General features: G+C 36.5%; 1 protein-coding gene across 1 annotated transcript; it reads left to right on the top strand.

Annotated features, from left to right (window-relative positions):
- Nucleotides 1–491: 491 nt before the first annotated feature.
- Nucleotides 492–12,070, top strand: lpcat2 (lysophosphatidylcholine acyltransferase 2). The gene is made up of 14 exons (XM_005812989.3): nt 492–757; nt 1,077–1,219; nt 4,940–5,157; nt 5,560–5,672; nt 6,083–6,143; nt 7,281–7,339; nt 7,692–7,726; nt 7,915–7,969; nt 8,052–8,134; nt 8,437–8,562; nt 8,670–8,823; nt 9,525–9,623; nt 10,154–10,295; nt 10,975–12,070. Exons 1-14 carry the CDS (start codon nt 647–649, stop codon nt 11,151–11,153), a joined length of 1,578 nt encoding a protein of 525 aa, XP_005813046.1. The 5' UTR covers nt 492–646; the 3' UTR covers nt 11,154–12,070.
- The last annotated feature ends 6,392 nt before the right edge of the window (nt 12,071–18,462 follow it).

The raw sequence follows: 18,462 nt of genomic DNA, 5'->3' as shown, positions 1-18,462 counted from the left end.
CTGACACACAGATTAAAAATAATAATAAAAAATACATTTTTTTGAAGAAAAAAAAATCTCAAAAAGGTCACTAGGGGCATCAAGGATAAAAAGGGGCAGGGGCTCAGCCCCCCCCTCCCTCCTCCTCTGCAGGTGGTTGAAACTCATCCAACTTTAAATAGTATGGCAAGTGGAATTTTGAATACAAACACAAATGGCTTGCCATAAGGGTCAAAAGAAGACTTTCATTCGTGGAGTTTAGTGTGAAATTGCGCCAACTTGTGGAAATCTGTAGGGACATATTCACCTACATGTATTAATCTCGCATACACCATAGATTAGTGCTGTGGCCTTTAGCCTGTGTTTGTGACATAAATTTAATTAGAATTGAAATTGAGCGGGAGAGCAGATAATGTTTTCAAGTAAAGCATAATAATAATAATTAAAAAAAAAAAAACATGAGTGCAAAAAATATTCAGTGGCAGCGGTTTCAATCACTTTGGAGGTGGAGCTTCGCGGTTGTCAGACCCTGTAGGTCTGTGGAAATGTAAGCTGCACCGGTCGCATGATGCGGGAAGAAAAGAGAACAAACCCCAGTTAAAGGAAGTGCGATGATAACACAACATAACGGCGCAGTGACTGCCTGCTTTACCGAAGACTGTACACGATGCCGCAACAGCGAGTGTTCGCCCTGCCGAGACAACAATCTCTGCTCCTTCCTGCGGTCATCAACCCGTTCGTTCAAGACACCAAAATATCCAAGACTGCAGTAATAAAAGTGAGTATACGGTAGTTGTTTTAGTGCTCGTATTAAAGCAAGCTCTGAAGTTGTAGCTGCTTTTGCAACGCAACGCTCATGTTATGTTTCGGATGTGTGAAAGCACGCACAGAAAGACACACACGGGCTACTGTGTAACCAGGGCCTTTAATCGCCTTTGATAATCTGCTTGCAGCACCAACAATGACGGTGATTGTGAGCTTTCACGAGCACTCGGTTTACTCGGATTTCTACAGTAGAACGTGTGATTGTCAGGTGTTCATTCTGTAGCTGTGTTGGTTCTTATGTGTTTATGATTCCCACTCTCCTCTCCGTGCAGTGTGTCCTGCTGGGAATTTTCCTGGTGCCTCTTCGGGTCATCCTCATGTCTCTGGTTCTGACGTTGACCTGGCCGGTGGCTTTTATAATCACCTTCAAACAACCTTTAAAAGGAGCAGTGGAGCCAATGACAGGCTGGAGACGGTAACTATGGATGCAACATGTCCTGCTTCAATTTAGCCCTCAATTGAGCTGGCCCTGCTTCGAGTGACCCCAACCATGACACTTTCCATATTTGTCTAACTTAGAGAAATAGGACGAAAAAAGAGTCATGACTAAACGGATGTTGGATGATATACATAAACTGTTACCCGGCTAGCACTGAACATTCAGACAACGTCCTCTTAACGTTGTTATGAACGTTTGACGAACGTTAACTGCAAGTGTTGATTAGACGTTTGTAGCTAACGTTCGCCAAGCGTCAAGATGGCCTCTATTAATGGTGCTGAAAGACATCAGTAAATATTTCATTAGAAAAAAAAAACAAGTGGTATGGCTTTAATTGGACATTCAAAATAAAAATTAAATATAAATACATAAAAAAATCAAGTAAAACGTCAGCATTTAAAACATCCAATGCTTAGAAAAATACCTTGGAATCAGAGGTATGGAGTACCCAAAATTGTACTTAAAAGTTTAAGTACTTCAGTATATTTCCACCTATACATCCTCAATTGTCATTGACAGTATAATGTTTTATAATATGACATACTGATTATTACAGTTTTGTTAAATTTAACATTTATTTATCATTACAGTAATTTAACATCTGTACATAAACAGATGTATAGATGATTGAATAAACACCCATTAAATTAGTATTAGTTTTGCAGTTCTTTTTTCACAGAATGTTAAACCTTTTTTTATCATTCTGTTCTTTAATTCAATTATGTGTATTTTATTTATATAGCACAATATATTCCCAACAAATGTCATTCCATGATCTCTTTATTAGACAAATATACCAATTGAATATTCAAAACATATAATAAAATCTCTTTGTCACATTACAATCATATAGACAGAGTTTTGTTTAAAATATATATATTCAAAGTTGTAATGATATACAGTAGATTCAGAATTGAATGCTTGTTGGTAAAAAGTTATCAAATGAAGCCCACCTTATTGCATTGAGTCATTGACTTTACAGCAATTTCTGCTATTGCATAACATGTGTTGACAGTGGAAAGGAACAACTCTTTTGTAACCTGAAGAAACTCTAACAGAATCTCTCTCAGTAAGAGACCGCTACGATTGACTGGGCTTTGAGAGGATGCAGCAGACACTAAGAAAAAGATAGAAGCTGTGATGCTGGAGTACTTTCCTTGTTGAAGAAAAAGTGCACATAGCCAGTGCAGAAGTATTTCTGTTGCTTCATCTTTGGAGACAACCACAATTAAGGAGAGCTGCTAATATCTGGTTTATTAGTGGGATCATCAGCTTGGGTAAGAAGCATAACAGACTGCTTGTTGCTTAACAGATGATTGGTGGTGATCCCCTGGTTTTCACACCCTTTTTGTTTTTCACAACCCAAAATGTTTCCAGATATCAGAATTTTGTTGTGTCACAAAAAAGTAGACCAGGCTTCTTTGAGCGGTCTGACTAGAGGTGTAGCACTGCACTACTTTCTGCTCTATTTAGTCAGAAAAAAACCCCATTTGGTTTTGCTTGCACTTTGTCATGCATTAATTTGATAAAAGTGTATGAACAGTGTGACGGAAATGCTTAGCAGTTTTGAAACCATAGCTTTTTAATACCTTGGTGCACTTTTATTTCTGAAACCAACCACACTTATGACTGACTAATTACATATTACTATTTTGACTCTAAAACCGATTCAAAAATAGAAACCAAATACAGAACCTGGAAAAAACATATGTAAAAAGAACACACACTAACCTTGATATAATCTTGTTTATTTGATTTGTATCAGGTTTGTGTGGATTAACATTTGTATATGCAAATTCATCCACCTGCAGCCCTACAGATAAACAGTTGTATGAACAAACTATTTTTAATAATGTTACCATTTTTTTCTGTTTATCATAACTGGGGTGTTCCCCTAGAAAAATACCCTTTTTGTATTTCACAACCCAAAATGTTTCCAGACGTTTTGCACTGGCAAAAAACCTTTTGTATAAAATTGTACTAAAAACATGGCAAGATATAATTACATACAATTTTTGAATTGACATATACCAAGTCTTTTGCATAAGATTTCCCGTCATACTTAGGAATATATAGACCGTCAGCTTACCAAAACGTACCACTGAAGAAATAACTTAAAACTACAGAGCATGTTTGGTTTCATCAAGAGAGAATTTACCTAAAACAAGGAGAAGTAGCTTTTACAGATTCATAAAATGGACTCAGCAAAACTCTGCACTTTCTCAAAATAATAGCAGCTGACATGGTTCAAGGATTGGTGCATGCTCTTCTGCTGAATCATTTCTTGCAAGATCATATCTGACCCACAAGCATTACCTCAGCTCCCCACAGCTCTCAGGAAGGAAATAGTGAGTAGTGTTATCAGGATGCTTAACACTAAAAAAAAAGCAATTCTTGCTTTTACATACTGTAAGTGTCCCTTTTCAAGTGCCTAAAAATGAGTTTGACAGCATGTTTTCTGTATGTTCTTCTGCATATGTTTTGCAATCAAAACATTGTGATTCATTGAGGTATGGACTGGCACCTAAATGTTAGCAGTAGATCTTTAAGTTGTGTAAACTGCAAGTTGGGGTCTGTGTGTATTTGATTTATTCATCCAGCACATTCCACAAATGCTGGATTAGTTAGAGATCTGGGGAATGTAGGACCGAGTCAACACCTCTAACTAACTGCTGTGCTCCTCAAACAATTTATAAACAGTTTTTTGGCATTGTGACAGTGAGCATTTTCCTGCTGAAAGATACTTCAGTTCAGTTTATTTATACTCCAATTCATAGCAATTGTCGTCTCAAGGCAATTTACAAAACAAGTTAAATTAAATCATACATACCGATTCCCAAGTCGGTTACATACATTGCAAATTAATTATAATGATCAAACAATGCAGTCAAGTTATGTTTGATATTCGAATTGGTTAAAATGTTTTTATCAAAGAAAGCCCAGCAAATCTTATCAAGTCACTAACTTAATGTAAAAAGGTGAAGTAAACCTTTGTATTATGACATCTCTTTGTCAGAAAAAAGTATTACATTTTCAGCTACAGAAGCTTATTTTATTAGATCACAGAACAGTCTTCCTATCGTGTCATGCTTCCCCCATGACACGATAGCTTATTTACGGTTCTAACATCATAATTTGGACAGTGTCAAACTCACTCAAATTCTTAATATAACTTTTCTGACTAGAGTCAGAAACATCACATTAATTTTGAGGTCTAAATATTTGTTACTACTGAATTTGTTCTATCATCACCTAATCTACAACAACATTATGCCTGTTAGATGCAGAAGCCATTTGTTTTTCCAGTACAGTAAAGTAATTTATGCCCTGTACATAACACAGTAGCCTGTATTAATGTTAAGCCAAAATAAGCATCACATTGTTTTCAGCTTCCTCCCACATGGAGTCCAATTATTAGAGCTTCAAAGTTTCATTGCTTGTAAAAGTGCCACTCTCCCTTAATGTTTAGCCTAAGTAACTCACTCTGCAGTTTCACTTCCTACCTTTTCCCTTGTTGACAGAAGAGACATTTGTTACAAATATAGATGCTCAGTTTGGCAACCTAGCCTGTTTCATAAGGATTTTCATCATTCTGTTCTTTTATTTAAAGAATAACTAAAATAATTGCCAAAGGGAAACCCTGAAAATTGCTAATAAAATGCTTGTTCTGTATACTTTCTTCTGCACCATTTATAGGCTCATGTGCAAAAGAGTGATGGCTGCCTTGGGGAGGGCCTACTACTTTGCCATGGGATTCAGAGTTGTGGTGAAGGGTAAACAGGCCAGCAGCCTCGAAGCCCCCATTCTGGCGGTGGCCCCCCACTCCTCCTTTTTCGATGCGATTGCATGCCTTATATCCGGCCTGCCCTCCACTGTCTCTCGGGTTGAGAACCTGGCTACGCCCATCTTTGGCAGTAAGACATTTCTCAATCATGCTGTGTCTTGAAGAAAACAACGTTGAGGCGTGTGTGCTTTAGGGAATGAAGTGTGTGACACAAGTGTGAAACTATTTTAAGATGTTTTTTTTTCTGTCTTCATCTGACAGGAAAATTTCACACTCTCTTTTACAGTGTTTTAATTGTAGGAGGCATGTATGATATGTGCTGACATTTCTGGTATCAATCTTCCGCACAATATCAATAAAAACACCACTGATACATTGTTTTTAGTGAAGACACTTGTAAAGATCGAACTGTAAACAGTTACAAGTAGCTTGCTTCCTTAAAATACAATGGAAACGTAAAGAGAGAGTGGGAAATGTGTTAAATTTGTATTCCTGTATGTTTTAAATCAAGGATGTTTGACTGTCTTTGCAGGAATTATCCGTTGTTTCCAACCAGTGCTGGTCTCTAGAACTGATCCAGACTCCAGGAAGAACACAATATTGGCGATCGAAAGTCGGGCTAAATCTGAAGGCCATTGGCCGCAGGTTCGTAAACAACAGAAGGACAGAAACTGAAAGAAAGCCACAACTCATTCTGAGGCTTATTTGTCAGAATAAAAAAAATCTTCTAAGCATACTTTTTATTTAGCCCATGATTCGCTAATGAATATGTATATTTTTTGTTGGTCTGATCTAATTTTATAATTCCAAATGTTGAATTTTAATTAGTGTCATCATAATTAGTAGAAATATTGGCATAAAAATATCTGTTTGTAATTTACTTAGCAAATTGCATAACTGAAACAAATAAACTTTTCAAAATAACTTGTATATAACTTTATATATATATATAACTTTACATAATGTACTCATAATAGGTTTATATTACTTCTAAATGACCAGAATAATTTGGAAAAAGTATAGCTTTAAAATAAAAACAATGTTTTGTCCTTTAGGTGCTGATATTTCCAGAGGGAACATGCACAAACCGCTCATGTCTTATCACTTTTAAACAAGGTAAATTTCAATGACTTCTGACTTTCTTAAATTAATTTTACAGTTGTTTTTTTTAAGCTGCAAGTTAAATTACCTTCTTTATATCAGTACTTTATAGTTGCTTCTAATGTTGATGAAATGTATTATACAAATAATCTTGAAATATGACTGACACTTTCATTTTTCTGTGAAAACCTGAACTGTGAAAGTTTCATAACACACCAATTAGGTTTGTGCTTTACTTTGGTAGGTTTGATGCTTTGACAAGTAACCATAAAAGAAAGAATCTAACTTACCAAAGCGAAGGGTTTGGTCCATTGTCCAAGATGCACCAAACCATCTTGGACAATGGTCAAAATGGTCCATTGTCCATTTTGACTGTGGTAAAATGGACAATGGACAAAGTAAAAACACAGTGCAGGTTTCGGAGTGGCATAATCAAAGTCTGGACTTAAATCCAGACAAAACATTATAGTGTGACTTAACAGGAGCATGCTCAAAAACCATCTAATTTCATACAATTCTGCAAAGAAGAGTGGGCTAAAATTCTTCACTGCGCTTTGATCGACTGAGAACCAGTTACTTCAAATAACTGTTTACAATTTGATTTGACTGACGTTTTCCACTTAATAAGTGACATAATAATTTAAAAGGTGCATTATGTATTCACTCAGGTTATCTTTGTTGGATATAAAAATGTTAAAAGATATAGATTTATAAACGTGACTAATAGTACAGTAGAAGTGTAAGAGGTCAATTATTGCTATATATTTACACAACTATATAGTAGGTCTTAGTTGCAAATGCTAACAGTTTTAATTTGTTGGCTGTTTTAGTTCTGGTTTCCACTATTCAGTCTTTATGATTTTTTTTCCCTTTATAAAATTAGATACCAGAGCAAAACTGCTAAGTAAAGACTTCACTTCCTGTTACGTGGTTTCTTCTTCTGCTTCTGTGTTCAGCTAAAATCTCACCCAGAAAACCTCGTCATGTTGTGGCCTCCAATCAATATTTAATGTAGATTCTGCTCGAGTGTGTTTCCAATTTGTTCTGAGTTAGGTCAGAAAATAGGAATGTCATTCAAATAATAAAAAAAAACAACAACAAAGGCTACATATTTGTCATTCTTCCATCATGATAGCCTCATCCCTTTTGTAGGTGCCTTTATCCCAGGGGTTCCAGTGCAGCCTGTTCTTCTTAGATATCCCAACAAAATGGTGAGTGTTATGATTGCTGTACAATAACTCATGTCTCACTTTAAGAATTTTGTTATAATCATGCAGAGATTTTGATTATGATAAAGATGCATACTGCCCAATTTAATGATGATGTGCTTGCATCCTTCCATGCTGTAGTCAAAACTAGAAGGCATTAAGGAACTTTCTCAAAATTTATAACATTAACATTTTTGACTCATGATCCTCTAGTGATATAAATGAGCAATCATTAGTTAACTACATGGCATCTCAGTTTTAGATAATTGTCGTCTGATTTGCCTTTTCCACATTCCATATTACAATGTGTTTTTAAACATTTCAGACCGTTTTGTATTTAATGTTTGCTCTTTAGGATACAGTGACCTGGACGTGGCAAGGTCATACCGCGTGAGTATGATTTAATAGATTACATTTAATCTGTGGGTTTAATAGTGTTTGAGTTTCATTTCTGATTCATTGGCGCACCATGCCTGCATGAAATCTGTGTTTATGTTTTATACATCTGGGAGTATTTTAAAGACTAACAGCATTTTTTTGTAACTTTAACTGAACTTTCCTCCTTGATTCACACACAGGAATATGGTGCTGCTGCTGACATTGTGCCAGCTCTACACCACCGTGGAGGTTGAGGTAACAAAGTGTCTGGCTTAGAAGTTTGCGTTCTGCTTGACTTTCTTTGCAACCCTTTTCTCCTTTTTGTTCTGTTTTCCAGTTCCTGCCACCATACGTCCCCAAAGAGGATGAGAAGAAAAGCCCCGCTCTTTTTGCCAGCAGAGTGAGAGACATCATGGCCAAGTGAGTGCTCATTGTCCATGTGTCTGCTAAGTCTCATAGAAATCATTTGTCTGTTGTTGAAAGCTGGTATACAAAACAATTCCCTTGCTTTGAATCACCCATTTTACTGCTTTTCCCCTTGAGTACACAGAGGAACAAGACTTAATAGAAAATTGGAAGTATATATTTATACATTCTCCAGTGTTTCTCACACTGGAGCATGCTGAGTTTGGTTATTGCACCAATGATATTTGAATGCCTAAATTTTGTTTGCATCCACATCTAAAAGCATTTAGGCTGACTGCTGAGATTCTTACCTTCAGGGCTTTGGGCGTTCCAATGACAGACCACACTTATGAAGACTGCCGCCTCATGATCTCAGCTGGAGAGCTAACGCTTCCCATGGAGACTGGCCTGGTGGAGTTCACTAAAATCAGTCGAAAACTTAAGTAAGAACATCACGTGCACCTCTTCAGACTTTATCTTTTTTTTTTCCAATGCCAATTTAGTAGAAGTGGGGGGGAAAGGGTAATCACTTTTGTCTTTGTTCATGTAGTCTGAAGTGGGACTGTTTGAAGAAGGAACTTGAGAGTTTTGCAGCCATGGCCTCTTCCTGCAAGGGAGGGAACATAACCATTGAGGAGTTTGCGAGGATCCTAAAGCTTCCTGTAAACCCCGCTCTTGCTGAGTTATTTACCTTGTTTGACAGGGTGAGGATGTTTGTTTCCAAAACCTTTTATGTCCCATTGCAGCTTTGACTGCTGAATAATACTCTTGCTAAAAACATGCACTATCTTGTATTTAGGCACTGGGTGGGTTTCAATATCAAAGTGGACCAAATTGTTTTGGAAATTTGTTTTCTTCCATATTGTTTCTATGGTTTAGAATAATTTAATAAGATGTCAGTGTGAGTAACATGTCCACTGTACTGTGTAAAGTTGCACTACTTCCTGATTTCGAGTCCCGTCCTCGTTGCAATTGCCTCATGTCTTTACCCTCTTCTCTCAGCCCCCTTCTTGTCAGATTACTGTTGAATAAAGGCTACTAGTGCCAGTGCACAGATGCTCTCATCAACTTAAAGTTTACTACAAATTATGAAAATTCACTTCTTTTGTGTGAGATCAGAAATTTGTTTATTTTATCTATTGCACATCTTTCTTATTGGAGCCAATGAGTGTGTGGTTTTGAGTTGATGAACAGAACTAAATGCAAAAGCAACTTCCAGTATCACATTTGATGTATAAACTGTACTGTTTTTAAAAATAAGAATAACTTTTGTTTCTCATCAGCTGTTCTTGTGTCACTGTCAGAACTGTTGATACAATCTGGTATATATTTAATGAATTCCAGATGAAGGATAAACAACGTGAATTCCTGACATAGTCAGCTTTGCTTGTCTTGCACTCTGCAGGACGGGGATGGCACAATTGACTTCAGGGAGTATGTTATCGGTGTCAACATCTTGTGCCGACCAGCAAACACCGAAGATGTTCTAAAAATGGCTTTTCAGGTAGGATGGGGGAAATATTCACATTGATGGTAACCTATGTATGTGAGTAGGAAGAGTCCTTCAAAACTGGTGCTTTATTTGCCATTCTTTATTCGTCAACTTATTCTATTTGCGCAGCGTTTCCTGCTGCTGTTATTTTTTCATTCGATTTTTTAAGTAAATAATGAGGAACATAAGCTGGAAGTACAAAGATTCTGCTCCCAGATCTGCCTTTACTGTCTGTGCACAGCAGTCAGAAGCAGCTAGAAACCAGAGACAGAAAGGCATGGACAACATCAAGTTAACAAAGAGTGTCTGCTGGAGTCATTTTGCCGGACATGAAACGAAATATAATTTTGAACAAACAGTTTTTGCATTCATTTACCGTAACTGAAAGCTTTTCCTCTGCCAATTAATACAACAAAATTTAAGTCGCTGTATTTTGTCTCCCAACACCCTTTCTGTTATTTAATAATAATTTCCTTCCCTGCCTGCCAACCTTTAGTGGAAACATACATTTAACTCTTAACTTTTTGCTTTCTCTGCTGCAGCTGTTTGACATGGATGAAGATGGGGAAGTCTCCCTCGATGAGTTTAACGCTCTGCTGCGTTCTGCTCTGGGAGTGCCAGACCTGGACATGACAAAGCTCTTCAACGAGATTAATGCAGATGGTTCTGGTTTTATCACTTTCAGTAAGTTAATTGTGCTAGCTCTTTCGTGTCAAGCTACATTTTGGCATTTAGATGCTCCAAGGTTGTTTGTATAAGTGTTTTGGCATAGACACTGGAATGTGTGCAATGAGTAATTGAATACTTTTATCATTACTTTAACTTCCAGGTATATGGAGGACCAAAACTGACATAATAAGAAATAAAAGCATAAATATATATTTAGTTTTTCCTTGTTCTTACACGAGTTTCCTTCAAGAAATGTATATATTTTCTTTTTCATTTCCCCTAAATGTGCGTTTTTGTCAAGAAAAGTAGATATTTTGTTTTGTCTTTTCCTTATACAGCCCTCCTTCTTTTGCCTCCTCTCCTTTTTTCTATTTGTCCTTTTAGACAAATAGAAAAAGGACAAATAGAAAAAGGACAAACAGAAAAAGGAGAGGAGGCAAAAGAAGGAGGGCTTGTATAAGGAAAAGACAAAACAAAATATCTACTTTTCTTGACAAAAACACATGTTTAGGGGAAATGAAAAAGAAAATATATACATTTCTTGACCAAAACTCATGTGTAAGGACAAGGAAAAACTAAATATATATTTATGCTTTTATTTCTTATTATGTCAGTTTTGGTCCTCCATACAGGTATACATGTATTTTCACTGGATATTAATGGTTATTTTATGTTTTTTTCCCTCGATTTTCAGATGAGTTTCAGATGTTTGCCTCAAGCCACCCCGAGTATGCCAAACTCTTCACAACCTACCTGGAGCTTCAGAGATACCAAGCAAGCCAAGAGGCAATGCCGGGTGATCTGGAATTAGCCGGGCAAATCCGTAAAGGAGAAGCAACTGAGGACAGCATCTCTGACAAAAAGGATGACTGAGACTACCAATACCTGTAAACTTTGCTTGATTGCAGAAAAACAAATAACAAAATAAAAACAAATTCAAGGTCAACTTGTTGCCATCTAAGTCAAACAATTAAAGCATTTGATTTTAGAGTGCTTTTTTATTTAAAAAAGTAGTGCCTTATAGATTTTAAATTAATAATCGCATAACGAGTACTTGTCATAGGATGAAAAAAAAGTAAAATAAGATTAATCTTCTGTTAAAAATCATCTTGGCATAGCAGGACATGGTCATTCTCCATAGTTAGACTTGAATCCTATTTTTATTTCTTTTTGTAGAATCACTCTGTTGCACTGAGATGAACACAACCCTGTGCACCTTATTCTTTGTCTTTGTGGTTTGTATTTACATAAGAAACAAAAATGCCAAACCACCGTATCTTTAATCATAAGCAAAGGATCCCTGTGCTTCTGTGTTGCTGTATAATTAGTGTTCAGTAAGCTGCAGTAAGAGCTTTCCAGTCTGGTGAGCCAGAGTTATATTCTGTATGAAAGCTATGTTTACAATGAACATAGATGCTGCGCCTTACACTTTTTTGCAGCGCTCAGGGACATAAACCTTGTAAGACGTCTGTGTAATTAGACAGAAGTTTGCTTTGCATGTGTACCTATTTGCATTTCTACTGATGATGGTTGTTGCTGAGACAGCAGAGTGCCTGTGCTGCTTTAAGTTGACTAAAGCAAATCAAGCATTGAAAATAGGGCAATTTGTGAGCAAAAAGCCAACAGTGCTTCTTCACAGCAGCATATTCCATAGGGGTAATAAGCCACATTGTTATTTATTTAGCAGAGCGTATTGCAATTATGTGAGCCGTGTTATTGTTTGTTTGGGTTTTTTTGTTTTTTGGGGGAAAATTGCAAAGTTTGCTTTTTAGAATAAAACAATAACAGAATACTTGCTCTTTGTTTCCCTTATTTCTTTTTTTCAGTTTAAGTTTTTTTTTATTTCATTCACCATAAAATCTAATTACTTTTTCAGCAGCTGTAATGATGTTTCTCTAAAACAGCCACAAGGTGCCAGTAGTTAGCTGTTCTAGTGTGTGCCCATCCAGCTCTCTGAGTTTTAATAAAATGGGACATTTGGACCCTAGTTAACAAAATTAGATTTAGGTTGACACATACATTTGTTAAATGAGAATTAGTGTCTGAATGTCTGGTGTTTTCCTAATACGTAGAAATTAGGGATGTTCCTCATGAAGGCAGATGCATTTGGGTAAAAAAATAAATGCATCTCTGGTGAATTCTAACTGAGCAATCGGTGAGAAAATATTACACGTTTAGCAAAATAATTCAATCGTATGCAAGTACAGAAAGCAAAGCAAAATCAAGGCAATTATTTCTAAGCTCAACATTTTATTGGCATGAGAATATAAATCTAAAATATCCCTTCATCCACTGTCTGCTTAATTCTGTTTAGGGTGACATGGCAGCTGGATGTCCAGGTCCAAAAGTGGAGCTGGATACCAGCCCAGTGGGTTTCACTTCAAAACACTCTCACCTACTTGAAATTTTATAGTGACCAATTATTCTGCCATACATATTTTTTAACTGTGGAAGGAAGTTGGGATACCTAAAGAAAACTCATGGATTCACGGGGAAAACTTGCAAACTAAAAAGAAAAGCCCCAGCTGAGATTAATATGAGAAACTGTGTTTTTTTTGTTCTGCTTGTAACCTTGAAGGAGGCTTCTCCTGGGATTTTAGGGGTGCCCTCTGTTTCCCGCTCAGGTTTTGCCAATGATTTTACATCACAGAGCCTCTGGCTTCACTTCTGTGCACATTTTACTTGCAAACTCATACAGACACGTATCAAAGAGCCCGATTTTATTCCTACAGAGCTTTTCATGCAGAAAAAACGTAACACAAAGAGCTTTGCAGATGTGAGAACAACAAATGAAAACAACCATCAACAAGTTAAGTAAATAATTTTTACAAATTTTACAGCTGAAAAGAATAAATAAATAAAATATAATAAATTAATAAAATTGTAAGTGAGAAACATCAGACATGTACTTGACCATAAAAACTGATTGTTAACACAAACATTTAAAAACCTAAAAAAAATATAGATACAGCATTTTATTTTATTTATGTTCAACTCTAATGTAATAAAAATTTTGTAAAAATGCATTAAAATTCTGCTTAAAAGAAAACAGAACAAGCCAATGACACATTTGATAAAAACAAATAAAATTAGTTAAGACAAATAGATATTTAAGAAATAATTTTTTTTATTTTTTATCTTCTGCATGTACCAGGAGCCTACAGAATCTCCGATGTTGGAGTATATTAAATATTTGCTGCTTGTATGCCTGTGAGTGCAGTTGAGTCATTAATCTCTGTGTGTCGCTTTAGTTGTATTATTTTTATTCTTGAAACATTACAAAAATGTAAATTGTGCTTTAAGACCCGGCAGTGTTATTCATCCCTTCAGAATGATAACTCATGTTAACGCATGTTTCTATGTGGTTCCTTTTCCTCAGTTATCGTCTGTATGACCCATCATTTATGCTCATTGTGTAAAAAGAAGAATTTGTCAACATATTTATTTGCTTTCCCAACTTGGGAACACAATTACACATTTTAAACATATTTTTATTTATTATTTTCAAATAACATGTTTTATGGTAGTTTTTTTTTTGTTTTTATAAAGCAAAGCGCTCAAATGTTTTTCAGTCATGAAGCCACTTGAACCAACTCTGATTTCTGTATGTGGTTGTGAGCATCATGTTAATATGCATGCCAATATTAATAGAAACACAAAAATGTATGTAGGGCATAAAGGAGGCTGCAAGGAAGTGTGGAGAGACGACCTCCTCATTAAATGCTCCCTGTTAGACTAACTGTGTTTACCAGCTGTGATTTCCTCGTTCAATTTGTTTTAACCTTTTCAGACGTACAGAGGCTCATTTCATTTTGATCAAAATTGATGAGATGCCATGGAATCAATTAAACTGCCTTTTGTCGCCATGTTTACAACAGTTTGGATTCTTCCCCACCCACAGTGCTTGCTCTCCTCTCTGTTCCCCACGCCACTCCATCCTGCCGCTTTTCCTTTGGTTGTATATTGCTGTATCCATTTCAGCCCTGCCTAGAGGGTGATCCTGTCGCACTAGATTGTGGGAGATATGTGTTCGTAATTTGATTTGGTCTCCTCAGGACCCGAATGAATGAGCAGCTTGTGTTTGTGAACACAAACACACAACCATATGGGGACACAGGCCCCCTATATGGTTGGGAGGATCACTGTGTCAGGCTGGAAGAAAAGGTCAGAACCAACAGGCCTCATTATTAAATTGATGCGGCACAACTTGGTGCATCAGTTTCACCAAAAGCTTGTTGTCTAGTTCAAGTAAAATAAGGTCAAGAACTAACTATTTTCTATTTTATGTAGAACTGACAAGTCAGTGCAATGGGAAATGTCTGCATGTACAGTTCTTCTTTTGTCATTGTAATTTTAATGCTTTACATAATTTTACAGATATAGTTTGCTGAAAAAGTGTACAAACCTCTTGAAGTTTTTCACATTTTCATATCTGACAAACAAATTTGCTTTAATCTAAACCAGGGGTTCTCAAATCCAGGCCTGGAGAGCCAGTGTCCTGCAGCTTTTAGATGTGTTGCTGGTCCAACACACCTAAAAGTTGAAGACATCAGTCCTGGAGGCCTGGATTTGAGAATCCCTGACTTAAACTTTTCCATTTCATGTTTACAGGTTTTGACCCTCTCAAACGTGAACCTCGGCCTCAAGTCTTTTGTCACCTCTAACAAGTTTTCTATGATTGTTCTGTATGTAATTCCGTTGATTTGTTTTCTACCAACACTAGTTACCCTGTCTCTGGTGAAAAAAAGCATCTCGACAGCATGACGCAACCATCACTGTACTTTATGATGTGGTTGATGTGCAGTGTTAGCTTTCTGCCACAAGTAACATTTTCCATGTTGGCCAAAGAGTTTGATTTTAATTTAATTTAACTTGAATTTCTTCTCATTTGATGTGGTTGCTGAAATGGCTTGTAGCAAACTGTAAGTCAAACTTCTGACTTTCTTTTAAAACTGGCTTCATTCTTGGTACTGCTTTATAAAGGTCGGGGTTTGGGAGTCAACGTCTTCTTCCTTTTGTGTCCACAGATTCTCTTGCCTGAATTATGGATCCCTGCGTCTTCTCCAGAGTTTCATTCGACTTTTTGGTTGCTTCGGTTATTATTGCAAAATGTGACAAAATAATACCTTAACAAGACACCATATTTCCAGTGTGTGCATAATTACCCAGTAGTACAAAACGGTCATGAACAGACTTATTTTAGTGGCTAAGGCATCATAAGTGTTTATGTTATAAGAATGTTGCGTAAGAGCACAAATTCAAAATAAGTTGTGCCTTGCGCTCCTATATAATGGACTTTCCCGCCTTTAACAACAGGATACCTGGGTGTGTATTCGCACTCCTTTGACCTTGCCTTTATCCTGCTTCATGAACATGGATGCAGGGATTCAAAAGGTCAGCACACTGTGGCGACACTGTGCACAAATAGTCTACAGGTTAGAGAAGTCCAAAAATGTTCCTGGCTGCAACTTCAGAGCAAGGTATGTTATTGTAAATACTGGAAATGACATGCTGAATAATTAAAACAGTAAAACTGTGCTCCCTCACATACGTCAACTACATTTTAAAACCTACAGTATATAATGGATCAGGTTGCAAGTTTTGACTTTCACCTAAATTGTTCCTGTAACTCAGCACTGCCAGGGATATACTATAATGTATGATTCTGTACAGCAATGTGTGAAAAACAAAAGCACTTGACAAAGAATTTAAGCATTTTCAAGTAAAAAACTGCTGGATCTCAAATGGCATCTTTTAATGTCTTAAAATTGATTGTCCAGCTGCTCTGTTAGAGGAACATGTGCACTTTTGATTGATGTCTGTTGAGTAGACATTTGTGGTGACTTAATACGCATTCATCTCCACACCTCACACATTTGACTCCTGCAGGCCTGAGCCTGGCAGCCGGTCGGCTTCAGCTCGTCAGGGAGTTCCTCCAAACCTCATTGTTAGGTTTCCTTGCCGCACCAGATGACACCTTGTTGATTTTCTCTCTCCCATTATTGTCTCAGGAAAGTGATTGTTCCTAATTTCCCATGCGATGGTTTATAGAAACAGTGAAGGTCCTGAAGAGGGCAAGGCTGGGGATACTGTACAAAAAATGGGATGTCCGACAGCAATATCAGCACCAGAATCCGCAGTGGGGATTTGTTTTCTTGCTCAGTGTTTTGGGTGTTTCACATCTCAGCATTTGATTCTTTTCCAGATGGTCTCTTTGGGCCATGGGCAAAGACTTTTCCTGTGTAATTTTCAAGGATGGGTCAGCCTGAGGTTGGTTAAAAAAAACAACAAAAAAAAACAATTTGTCTTGTACTTGCCAAATCAAGTGTAGAAGGGTTTATAGTTTTTAAACAAGTTTTAAACAAACTCAAGTTCAACTCTTTGCACTTTGCTGGGCAAGGAAAAAACATGTTCAGTGAATGTGCCCTCTGTTTGTCCCAGTACTTCTGAGAATAAAGCAAAGAATCCTGTTTTCTACTGAGTTAAGCTACAAATAATTTTTGGAATGCTTAAAAAAAGAACTTTATGAACTGAAGGTTTGAAAACTAATTTCTTGAAGTTTAAACAATTTTTTTCTTGCAAACTGACAGGCTTTCTGTTTGGGTTCTTTGATTATTCTTTGCTCTTGTGCTTAACTTGAATTTTGTGTGCACTACGTTAGTTTATATATTAATGTAACAAGAAAATATAAATGTAAAAATCCCTTGATATAAATCCAAGCAACAGTGACTTTATTGGACAGTCACTGAATGTGTCCCGTTTTTATTCCCTCTTCAGTGCTAGACCTGAGGTGAAGCTCACATTACTTTACTATTAAATATTGCCGTTTTATCCAGATTCCCCAGATGTGCTGTCTAGTGCCCAGATAAATATATCCATCACCAGACAAATGACTTTTCTCTCTAAATGTATAAAGCATGCAGGGAAAAAGACCTGACATTTCTGGAATACTGAAAAATTTCATGCTAAAAACTCATGGGAAAGTGTTTCTTTAGTAAGACCTGTGATGCACAGGTAGCTCAAAGTCGTTTAATTCTAATACTTCAACCCAAATATCTTATAGAAATCTCCTTGTGCCTAGTGGCAAAAATACATCATATTTATAACACTTTTGTAGGGCATTGTCAAACTCTAATCTTTTAATATAACTGTGTCCATCTCACATCCGAAGCTGTTCATTGAGCATATTAAAATTTATCACCACTAGTGTCCTGTCCTGGTTCAGTGCATGTCTTACAAAAAATAGTTTTCATTGTAATAAGTTCACCTTCTCCCTGGCACCTCCCATGATGTTCTTTAAGGTTGTGTGCTTGGTCCTCACTTTTTCTTCTTTTAGTTTATCTTTTTTTTTGGCCATTTACCACAACAGACATCACTTCCACTGATATTCCTACAACTTAAAGTTGTGCAGTTAAGATTAAAATGATCTGGAACTCTGTCAGATGTAGATCTTAAATTATTTTCATTCACTCATGAAGTTTGTTTCTGATAAGCAGTTAAAGGAACATTTTACACATTCACAAAATAGTATGTCAAAAACTGGATGCAAAAACAATGTATACCCTTTCAATAAATTGTGAGAAAATCTCTAGCATTACAGAAATATACTTGTAATTTCTGACTTTTGCGCAAGTTCTCACTTCTACTTTGACAAAGCATATGAAAAGCAAACAATGATAAGTCTTTAGAGAAGAAGTTGGAAAAAGTATTTGCCTCTCTTAAGATTCCTTCAAAGATTATCTATCAGATTTAAGACAGTACTCTGAGATACTCCAAAATATTGATGTTACTTTTCATTGGAAGAAAAATGCTGGCAATATTAGAAGATTTTGTTAAATCTAAATCTACCAGGGTTGTTAACCAATTTGAGCTTACTATACATCTCCACCATGTTCACATCTTCCACAACACCCTCTATTTTCACAAAATTCCTCAGAGAAATAAAACCATGGATGCATCTATATTTTTCTTTTCTCAACAACTAATATTTGGCCCTAAAGTTCTCATTGTATCTCATGCCTCCCACTGAACCAGTTCTTTTAGAAGACATCTTCAGCAGGCCCACAATGTTCATGAAACACATCAGCAAATATCTCTAAACTTATCTTCAACCATCTGAAAATATTGCTAGCCTCTGCTCTTCTTTTCCTTTTGCTGCCGCTGCTGGAACATTAATTTACAT

This window comes from Xiphophorus maculatus, chromosome 4, assembly GCF_002775205.1.
Source record: "Xiphophorus maculatus strain JP 163 A chromosome 4, X_maculatus-5.0-male, whole genome shotgun sequence".
In the NCBI taxonomy this organism is placed as follows: Eukaryota; Metazoa; Chordata; class Actinopteri; order Cyprinodontiformes; family Poeciliidae; genus Xiphophorus; species Xiphophorus maculatus.
This window is presented reverse-complemented; position numbering and strand designations above follow the sequence as displayed.

Bases quoted from the DNA above. Each gene is read 5' to 3' on its own strand.
- lpcat2 (XM_005812989.3), top strand. From the start codon at position 647: ATGCCGCAACAGCGAGTGTTCGCCCTGCCGAGACAACAATCTCTGCTC. The intron at 6,144-7,280 runs GTAAATTTCAAT...TCCCTTTTGTAG, and splicing joins TCTTATCACTTTTAAACAAG to GTGCCTTTATCCCAGGGGTT. The intron at 8,824-9,524 runs GTGAGGATGTTT...TGCACTCTGCAG, and splicing joins TATTTACCTTGTTTGACAGG to GACGGGGATGGCACAATTGA.